This window comes from Hemiscyllium ocellatum (assembly GCF_020745735.1).
Source record: "Hemiscyllium ocellatum isolate sHemOce1 chromosome 38 unlocalized genomic scaffold, sHemOce1.pat.X.cur. SUPER_38_unloc_5, whole genome shotgun sequence".
Lineage (NCBI taxonomy): Eukaryota > Metazoa > Chordata > Chondrichthyes > Orectolobiformes > Hemiscylliidae > Hemiscyllium > Hemiscyllium ocellatum.
The window spans coordinates 274583-285495 of NW_026867523.1; the positions used below are offsets into that span (position 1 = coordinate 274583).

General features: G+C 53.0%; 1 protein-coding gene across 1 annotated transcript in view; it reads left to right on the forward strand.

Moving 5' to 3' along the window:
• Positions 1-10047, forward strand: part of hpn (hepsin) — a 33532-nt gene extending 23485 nt beyond the window's left edge. Inside the window, exons 6-13 of the mRNA XM_060822227.1 lie at positions 309-431; positions 1396-1436; positions 1645-1810; positions 2223-2410; positions 4810-4905; positions 7788-7930; positions 8591-8755; positions 9468-10047. Coding sequence (XP_060678210.1) covers positions 309-431; positions 1396-1436; positions 1645-1810; positions 2223-2410; positions 4810-4905; positions 7788-7930; positions 8591-8755; positions 9468-9506 — 961 coding nt within the window. The 3' untranslated portion in view covers positions 9507-10047. The remainder of the gene's footprint in view (positions 1-308; positions 432-1395; positions 1437-1644; positions 1811-2222; positions 2411-4809; positions 4906-7787; positions 7931-8590; positions 8756-9467) is intronic.
• Positions 10048-10913: the final 866 nt, after the last annotated feature.

The window sequence follows — 10913 nt, forward strand, 5'->3', positions numbered from 1 at the left end:
AATGTCTCACTGTGTGTGTCTAAGAGGTTTTCACCCTGTGATCAGTCTGTCCTTGCTTACCATGGTCTGCCTGTACATAATTTTCACTGTACTTAGAAGCGACGACAAATCAAATCAAAATCCAGGGATTCCCTCCCTCAGGGACATTGTGGGTCTCCCCTCCAGCACATGGGCTGCAGCGGGTCAGGGAGGCAGCTCACCCCCACCTTCCCAAGGGGGGCAACTGGGGACGGGGCGATAAACACTGGGGCCCAGCCAGTGACCCCGTTGTTTGTGAATTGATGACATGGATATTTTTCTGTTCTCAGGATGATCAGCTCCTCGGAGACCCGCATCAGAAAGCCCGGCTCAAATGGGTCCGTTCAGTTTTACTGTGTAGATCCCCTGCTGCTTCCAACTGCTCAAATCATTCAGGACATTCTGCAACCATGGTAAGGCCAAAGGTTTAAACAGGCCTGTCCCTGTATCACACTGGGGTACAGTACCGGTGGGGACAGGCCTGTCCCTGTATAACGCTGGGGTACAGTACTGGTGGGGGACAGGTCTGTCCCTGTATAACACTGGGGTACAGTACCGGTGGGGACAGGCCTGTCCCTGTATAACGCTGGGGTACAGTACTGGTGGGGACAGGCCTGTCCCTGTATCACACTGGGGTACAGTGCCGGTGGGGACAGGCCTGTCCCTGTATCACACTGGGGTACAGTGCCGGTGGGGGACAGGTCTGTCCCTGTATAACACTGGGGTACAGTACTGGTGGGGACAGGCCTGTCCCTGTATAACACTGGGGTACAGTACTGGTGGGGACAGGCCTGTCCCTGTATAACACTGGGGTACAGTACTGGTGGGGACCGGCCTGTCCCTGTATAACACTGGGGTACAGTACTGGTGGGGACAGGTCTGTCACTGTATAACACTGGGGTACTGTACTGGTGGGGACAGGTCTGTCCCTGTATAACGCTGGGGTACTGTACTGGTGGGGACAGGTCTGTCCCTGTATAACGCTGGGGTACTGTACTGGTGGGGACAGGTCTGTCCCTGTATAACGCTGGGGTACAGTACTGGTGGGGACAGGTCTGTCCCTGTATAACACTGGGGTACAGTACTGGTGGGGACAGGTCTGTCCCTGTGTAACACTGGGGTACAGTGCCGGTGGGGACAGGTCTGTCCCTGTATAACACTGGGGTACAGTACTGGTGGGGACTGGTCTGTCCCTGTGTAACACTGGGGTACAGTACTGGTGGGGACAGGTCTGTCCCTGTATAACACTGAATGAATTGGTGAAGTACTGTAGAGTTGTGCTCCGTGCGATGAGAGTATTTGCCGGTGGTTTTACATTGTGTCTGTTACTGTCAGGTTGTAAATAATGAACTAATTCACTGTCTGTTTGACCTCCAGTGAGTGTAAGAGATACCTTATCCTCACAGTACAGTGTCAGGGTGAGTATTTATCCATTTCCACACGTCTCCCATCAGTTTGTGAAACATACACGGTTTAAATTGGTTTAATTTGTTGTTGGTTTTTGGTCCAGTGCAATTATCCCCCGAATAATGGCTGTCTGTGTGTGTCTCTCTCTCTCTCTGTCTGTGTGTGTCTCTCTCTCTCTGTCTGTGTGTGTGTGTCTCTCTCTGTCTGTCTCCCTCACAGACTGTGGAAGGCGTAAGTTCCTGGGTGACCGTATTGTGGGTGGGCAGCACGCCATCCTGGGCAAGTGGCCGTGGCAAGTGAGCCTGCGGTTCGAAGGCAGCCCGATGTGTGGAGGCTCCATCATCACCGAGGACTGGGTGGTCACAGCTGCTCACTGCTTCCCAGAGTACGTCTCAGCTCTGTCACCCTGCTGGGGGGTTCAGAGGGAGGAGAGGGACCGCGCGAAGGGGTTTCAGTGCTGAGGGAGTGGGCACTGTCGGAGGGTCAGTGCTGAGGGAGTGGGCACTGTCGGAGGGTCAGTGCTGAGGGAGTGGGCACTGTCGGAGGGTCAGTGCTGAGGGAGTGGGCACTGTCGGAGGGTCAGTGCTGAGGGAGTGGGCACTGTCGGAGGGTCAGTGCTGAGGGAGTGGGCACTGTCGGAGGGTCAGTGCTGAGGGAGTGCCGCACTGTCGGAGGGTCAGTGCTGAGGGAGTGCCACGCTGTCGGAGGGTCAGTGCTGAGGTCTGTCCTCCCAGCCCCTTCCTGTCTCTGTGTGAGTGTGGATTGATGCGGCGTTGACCCTGTGTTGGTGTTTACAGGAGGAACCGTTTTGTCAGTGAGTGGACAGTGTTCACTGGAGCGATCCGACAGTCCACGATGGGAATACACAGCTCGGTTGATACAATTGTTTATCATTCCGGATACAAACCTTTCCTGGATCCCAACGCTGAGGACAACAGTCATGACATCGCCTTGTTACATCTGCACAATCCTCTCAACTTCTCAGGTACGCTCCCATCACCTTGCTCAGTAACCCCCTCCAGAAACATCTCCCTACCCCCCACGCCCCTCAGCCCCTAGAACTCCTCTCTATCTTTCTCACCCCCTTCCAGTCCCTTCCCCCCCCCCCCCATCTGTCACCCCCCTCCAGCCCCTACACCTCCCCTCCATATCTCTGTAACCCCTCTAGTCCCTACACTCCCTCCTTAACTCTGTAACCCCATCCACCCCCTCCCTATCTCTGTAACCCCCCTACACCCCCATTCTCTATCCCTGTAACCCCCTCCAGCCCCTACACCCCCTCCCTATCTCTGTAACCCCTTCCAGCCCCTACACCCCCTCCCTATCTCTCTGACCCCATCCAACCCCCTTTGGAGTGTTTTGATCATTTTCACAGTGACCTCTTGATCTGAGCCTGAGTGGGATTTCTGTGTAACCCGTGCAGCGCAGTTGAAGGTGGGCACTATATAAATGCAGCCTGATGTTGCGTCTTTGTCCAACGTTTCCCGTCGTCCCCCCTGGGCGTGTTGTGGTCAGTTGTCTCCCAGTCCTGACTATTCCAGTCAGACCCTCTGTCTGGAATAATGCACTTGGCTGCTTCCTCTGACCTGGCGCATGGTGCATGATGGGTCGTGGCCAAACCCCTGTCCTTATCCGGCCCAGCTATCCTTTCTCATTAACTCCTCTGTGATACCCAGAGCATTGCGTCAAAACCCCTAATGTTTTGTTGAATGGACAGCTCTCCCTGGGTGCGCGAGGGACGATCTCTGATTTCTGGTTAGCATAGACAAGTTGGGCCGAGGGGTCTCTGTCTGTGCTGTATGACTCTAAATGGAACTAGATTAGTTTAGGATATCTGGTCAGTATGGTTGGGTTGGGCCGAAGGGTCTGTTTTCCGTGCTGCATCACTCTGGTGTCCTTGCATTGGTTCTGAATACAGTGAAACCGCTCTGTCTACTTGCCTCCTTTTATCACCGGTGATTATCTGTCAGGATTATTGAGTGTTACCAAGTGAAGGTCAACACCCCCACTCTGAGAACCGAAATTTCCAAAGAGGAACCCCTCTCTTTCTATAATCTGGAAATGGAGTGTGGGGAGGGATGTGGAATACATAGAATTCCCACAGTCTGGAAACAAGCCATTCGGCCCAACTGTCCAAATTGTAACCCACCCAGACCCATTTCCCCTATCCTACATTTACCCCTGACTAATGCACCTAACCTGCACACCCCTGGGCACTACAGGACAATTTCCCATGGCCAATCCAATCTCTCTTTCTCTCTCTCTTTCTCTCTCTCTCTTTCTCTCTCTCTTCTCTCTCTCTCTTTCTTTTTCTCTCTTTCTTTTTCTCTCTTTCTTTCTCCCTCTCTTTCTCTCTCTCTTTCTCTCTCTCTTTCTTTTTCTCTCTTTCTTTCTCCCTCTCTCTCTTTCTTTCTTTCTTTCTCCCTCTCTTTCTTTCTTTCTTTCTTTCTCCCTCTCTTTCTTTCTTTCTTTCTCTCTTTCTCTCTTTCTTTCTTTCTTTCTTCTCTCTCTCTCTTTCTTTCTTTCTTTCTTTCTTTCTTTCTTTCTTTCTTTCTTTCTTTCTTTCTTCCCCCCAAATCCATATGTGAGGAAACTAGTGAGAGTGGGTCATGTTGTTTTGTGGCTGGTTGGTGTCCATGTACCCTGGTGGCTAGTTTTCTGCCTGTTTGTCCAATGGAGTGTTTGTTACAGTCATTGCGTGGTATTTTATAAATGACGCTAGCTTTGCTCATTGTCTGTATAGGGTCTTACAAGTTCATTAGCTGCTGTTTTGGTGTTGGTGGGTTACCATGATGCCAAGGGGTCTGAGACCCACCAACACACTAAAACAGCAGCTAACGAACTTGAAAGACCCTATACAGACATCGAGCAAAACTAGCGTCATTTAGAAAATACTGTGTATTGGACAAACAGGCCGAAAACTAGCCCCCAGGATACATGAACACCAACCAGCCACAAAACGACACGACCCTCTCTCACTAGGGTCCTCACATACCAATAAGGAAGGGCACCACTTCGACTGGGACAACACATCCATCCTAGGACAAGCCAGAGAGAGACACGCATGAGAATTCCTAGAAGCATGACATTCCAACCGGAACTCTACCAACATACACATTGACTTGGACCCCATTTACCACCCCCTGAGAAAAAGAACAGGCAATGACATCATCAACCCAAGGACACCTAAACACCCAAAGAGAAAGCGGGCTACACCACCAGTGCCTCATCCGGAGGCTCACTGAAGATGTTACCGAGTATGGTGGCGAAACGTCTGAAAATGAACCTTGCAGCTCACTGAGAAAACCTACACCCAGAGCCTCATCCTGAGCGAGAAATCTTCACCAAACTCATTACCCTTTGTTAATTGTGTTTTCTCTCTAGACTACATCCAGCCATTATGTCTCCCTGCCATTGGACAGAGGCTCATTGATGGGACGTTGTGTAGCGTCACGGGGTGGGGTAACACTGAATATTATGGTACGTTGCTTTAGTTCCTTCTCCCTCCTGGTAATACATCAGAATAGGTTCCCTACAGTGTGGAAACAGGCCCTTCAGCCCTACAAGGCCACACTGACCTTCCCAGGCCTATTCCCCTACCCTATATTTACCCTGACTAATGCACCTAACACTATGGGACAATTTCCCATGGCCAATCCACCCTAACCTGCACATCCCTGGGCACTATGGGACAATTTCCCATGGCCAATCCACCCTAACCTGCACATCCCAGGGCACTATGGGACAATTTCCCATGGCCAACCCACCCGAACCTGCACATCCCTGGGCACTATGGGACAATTTCCCATGGCCAATCCACCCTAACCTGCACATCCCTGGGCACTATGGGACAATTTCCCATGGCCAATCCACCCTAACCTGCACATCCCTGGGCACTATGGGACAATTTCCCATGGCCAATCCACCCTAACCTGCACATCCCAGGGCACTATGGGACAATTTCCCATGGCCAACCCACCCGAACCTGCACATCCCTGGGGCACTATGGGACAATTTCCCATGGCCAATCCACCCTAACCTGCACATCCCTGGGCACTATGGGACAATTTCCCATGGCCAATCCACCCTAACCTGCACATCCCTGGGCACTATGGGACAATTTCCCATGGCCAATCCACCCTAACCTGCACATCCCAGGGCACTATGGGACAATTTCCCATGGCCAATCCCACCCTAACTGTGGGAGGAAACCCACACAGACACGCGGATAATGTGTAAACTCCACACAGTCACCCGAGGGTGGGATCGAACCGGGGACCCTGGCACTGGGAGGCAGTAGTGCTAACCAATACCTGTTCTGTTGGTGAGCACACAATGCAGTGCACATGTCTCCCATAGGAGACCATCCTCCCAGTGTTGTCGGGTTTGGAAGCTGGGATTTTCGGGGAATTCCGATTTCATAAAGGAGGTTATTAAACCCGGAGAGGGTTCAGAAAAGACTGTCCAGGGTAGTTCCTTGAAAGTGGAGTCATAGGCAGTAAATCGGGGGAAGGTGAGGGCTGCAGATGCTAGAGATCAGAGTCGAGAGTGTGTTGCTGGAAAAGCACAGCAGGTCAGGCAGTATCCGAGGGGCAGGAGATTTGATGCTTTTAGCATAAACCCTTTATCAGGGATGAACAGCATATTTTCGAAACGTTAACTCTCCTGCTCCTCGGATGCTGCCTGACTGACTGTGCTCTTTCAGCACCACATAGGATAGTGAAGGCGGCGTTTGGTATGCTTTCCTTTATTGGTCAGAGTATTGAGTACAGGAGTTGGGAGGGTCATGTTGCGGCTGTACAGGACATTGGTTAGGCCGCTGTTGGAATATTGGGTGCAATTCTGGTCTCCTTCCTATCGGAAAGATGTTGTGAAACTTGAAAGGGTTCAGAAAAGATTGACAAGGATGTTGCCAGGGTTGGAGGGTCTGAGCTACAGGGAGAGGCTGAACAGGCTGGGGCTGTTTTCCCTGGAGCGTCGGAGGCTGAGGGGGTGACCTTATAGAGGTTTATAAAATCATGAGGGGCATGGAGAGGGTAAACAGACAAGGTCTTTTCCCTGGGGTGGGGGAGTCCAGAACTAGAGGGACATAGGTTTAGGGGGAGAGGGGAAAGATATAAAAGGGACCTAAGGGGCAACTGTTTTCCCCAGAGGGTGGTCCGTGTGTGGGATGAGCTGCCAGAGGAAGTGGGAGGGGGGGAGGGGGACAGTTACAACGTTTAAAAGGGATTTGGATACGAACATGGACAGGGAAGGGTTGGAGGGAGACGGGCCAGGAGCAGGCAGGGGGACTGGGTTAGTTTGGGGATTAGGGTTGGCATGGCATCAATGGGCCGAAGGGTCTGTTTCCATGCTGTCTGGCTCTGACACTGAGACAAGTGTATAACTCTGGCCTCACGGATAAATCCAAAAACCCATCCCACAAAGACTCCCGAAACACTGCATAACAGCAGGAAGTGTTCCCATGTACCTGCTGCCCCTTCCTTGGGGGGGTGGGGTTCCCATGTACCTGCTGCCCCTTGTCCTTCCAGATGGAAGGGGCCGTGGGTTTGGAAGGTGCTGCCTGAGGGTCTTTGGTGAGTTTCTGCAGTGGGTCTTGTAGCTGGTACAACACTGCTGTTACTGAGGGGGGGGTACACACTGCTGTTACTGAGGGGGGGGAGGGAGGGGACGGTACACACTGCTGTTACTGAGGGGGGGTGGGGGGGAGGGAGGGGATGTTTGTGGGTGTGGGGCCGGGGGCTGCTTTGTCCCTGGATGGTGTGGAGCTTCTCGAGTGTTGTTGGAGCTGCCCCCACCCAGGAGCAAGTGGGGAGTATTCCCTCCCCCCTCCTGCCTTGGGCCTTGTCGATGGGGGGGGACAGGCTTTGGGGGGAGTCAGGAGGGGAGTTACTCGCTGCAGGATTCCCAGCCTCTGACCTGCTCTTGGAGCCGCTGGGTTGAGGTGGTGGGTCCTGGTGGGTTTCTGGTCGATGGTAATTCCCCGGATGTTGGGAGTGGGGGGGGAATTCAGAAACAGGAACAACATTGTCCCTGTGACGTTCAATGATTAGAGTGTCTCTTATTGGAGATGGTCACATCCTGGCGTTTGTGTGGCCTGAATATTACTTGCTACTTACCAGCACAGGCCTGGATATTACCCACTCTGTGTGTGTTTGTCCAACTGAGTTTCAGATCAATGACTTGCGTCTTGTGGATGGTGGGACAGGCTTTGAGGGGAGTCAGGAGGGGAGTGACTCGCTTTAGGATTCCCCACCTTGGGAATTTGGGGGATTGGGGAGATTGTGCTTTGATGTGATTGCCCAGTCTGACCCTGCGGTCCCGGGCTGGTTCGCTCGGTATTTGTTTTTCTGCCCCCCCAGGCTATCAGTCTGACATCCTTCAGGAAGCTAAGGTCCCCATTATGACCAACAGTCAGTGTAACAGTCCTGGCTATTACCACAACCAGATCACCACGAGCATGTTCTGCGCTGGGTACAGCGAGGGAGGGATTGACGCTTGCCAGGTCAGTGAGAAATCTTACCCATCGCGTGGAACACCGCACCCCTCCCCAGGGACCACGCTCCCCACCACATGGGGCTCCCCCCACCTTCGAAACCCGGCTGTTTGCTGTTTCGAAGGTGGGGGCCACGTTGCGATACAAGCACCCTGGCACCCAAATGGTGCATAGCAAGATCCCACGCCCTGCGACGTGCGCGAGTGACCGGGGGCAGCCCGTTTCCTTCCTCCTGGTCGAGGGGAAGATGTCATCCATGGGAAGCCTCTTCCCAACCCACGCCCCACCTGACGGCTTCCAAATCCTGGACGTGGGTTTTCGCTGCTCACTACACACCCACCAGCCCACCACGAAGGGGCAGATGACCCTCCGACAGTGCGGCACTCCCTCGGCACTGACCCTCCGACAGTGCGGCACTCCCTCGGCACTGACCCTCCGACAGTGCGGCACTCCCTCAGGGAATGAGTTTCAAACACTGGTGCCTGTTAATGAAATGGAAATACTGTGAGCATGTTGACATTCCTTTACTCATCTGATCAATGTGTTCCCATTCTTCGGTCCCCTTTCCCCACTCTCTGTCTCTCACCCCGATGTGTGTGTGTGTGTGTGTGTGTGTCTCTGTCTCCCTGTCTGTCACTCTCTCTCTGTGTTCCCCCTCCACCCTCACAGGGTGATAGCGGTGGCCCCCTGGTCTGTGAGGACACTCTCTCCAATCGAACGCGATGGCGCCTGTGTGGGATTGTGAGTTGGGGTACGGGCTGTGCCATGGCAAACAAACCTGGTGTTTACAGTCGTGTCACCCGCTACCAGCAGTGGATTTACCGGGCCATGCAGGTAGGGGGCGTATGGAACCCAGCTCCATCACCTGGGGAGAGGGGTGACGGGACAGCTCCCTCAACACCGACCCTAACACTGTCCCCCCCCACCCCCATCAAACACTTCCAGAGACAGCACGGGGTTAGATACAGAGTAAAGCTCCATCTACACTGTCCCCACCACCTCCCAGGACAGGGACAGCATGGGGTTAGATACAGGGTAAAGCTCCCTCTACACTGTCCCCCCCCCCCCCCCCCCATCAAATACTCCCAGGGACAGGGACAGCACGGGGTTAGATACAGAGTTAAAGCTCCCTCTACACTGTCCCCCGATCGCAGGGACAGGGACAGCATGGGGTTAGATACAGAGTAAAGCTCACTCTACACTGTTCCCCCCCATCAAACACTCCCAGGGACAGGGACAGTACAGGGTTAGATACAGAGTAAAGCTCCCTCTACACTGTCCCTCATCAAACACTCCCAGGGACAGCACAGGGTTAGATACAGAGTAAAGCTCCCTCTACACTGCTTTTCCACCCCCACCCCGAACAAACACTCCCAGGGACAGGGACAGCACGGGGTTAGATACAGAGTAAAGCTCACTCTACACTGTTCCCCCAGTGTGTTGGGGGGAATCTGGGGCTGAGCAGTGATGAGGTGTGTGTTATTAGCCAAACCGTGCTCCCCTGGGGCACAGTGTCTGACCAGGTGTTTATTTTTAAACTCTGCAGGTCTACAGGAACTCCGGAGGGATTCACAGTCTGGATTGAAGGAACGTTTGTAAAAGTAGGGTCTTGGGGGTGGGGGAAGCACTTGTCCAGGGATGTCTCGGTGCGATGGGAAGATTCTGACCTTCAGCAATATTTTTTTCATATTTTGGGGAAATGAATGTACCTTTTTTTTAAATGAGTCCAAAAATCCCATGATGACTGGAGCAGTGTTTTAGGAGGGGCACACTGACTGACAAATGTTCGCACTCTAATCTTGAGCTGAGGTTACAGTTTTCCAGGGAATGCGCCATGTTAGGAATTGAGTCAGACTTTGATCGCTATTGCTGCCTTTTGAGACGGTGTTCAGATGTGTTTTCATGTGTCTGGCCCCTCTGTCAAAAGATTTGAGATTTATTTTGAGGGATTGCTGAGGGACTTTCTGTTCTGGCATAAGTTTATTTATGAAACTGTTGGTCCCTTTCTAATCCCACTCTCCCCCCTCACTCCCCCCTCCCTTTAATATCCCACCCAGTCTAATCCCACACTCCTCCCCCCCCACTCCCCCCTCCCTTTAATATCCCACCCAGTCTAATCCCACTCTCCCCCCTCACTCCCTTTAATATCCCACCCAGTCTAATCCCACTCTCCCCCCCCCCCCCCCCTCCCCCCCCTCCCTTTAATATCCCACCCAGTCTAATCCCACTCTCCCCCCTCACTCCCCGCTCCCTTTAATATCCCACCCAGTCTAATCCCACTCTCCCCCCTCACTCCCCCCTCCCTTTAATACCCCACCCAGTCTAATCCCACTCTCCCCCCTCACTCCCCCCTCCCTTTAATATCCCACCCAGTCTAATCCCACTCTCCCCCCTCACTCCTCGTTCCCTTTAATATCCCACCCAGTCTAATCCCACTCTCCCCCCTCACTCCTCGTTCCCTTTAATATCCCACCCAGTCTAATCCCACTCTCCTCCCCCCTCCCTTTAATATCCCACCCAGTCTAATCCCACTCTCCCCCCCTCACTCCCCGCTCCCTTTAATATCCCACCCAGTCTAATCCCACTCTCCCCCCTCACTCCCCCCTCCCTTTAATATCCCACCCAGTCTAATCCCACTCTCCCCCCCACTCCCCCCTCCCTTTAATACCCCACCCAGTCTAATCCCACTCTCCATGTCCTCACCCTGCCCAGTCTTATCTCTGCACCACCCTGTCACACTGTGGAGTTTCTCTCTGAGCTGGGCATCTCCGTGTTCCCATTCAGCGTTGACCCTGTCCCTCACCAAACCCCTCTACCCAGTGCTGTCCTCCCTTGAGGATTATGCCTCTTTCTCTCAAGTTCTGGTCACACAGTGAGACAGATCGAGTGAGCTGCTCTATATTAAAAAAAAACCAAGTCGAAATCAAAATCTCGGCTTCTTAAATATTTATTCACTGACTTAATGCTGGATGGAGATGTGTCATCAATTGCT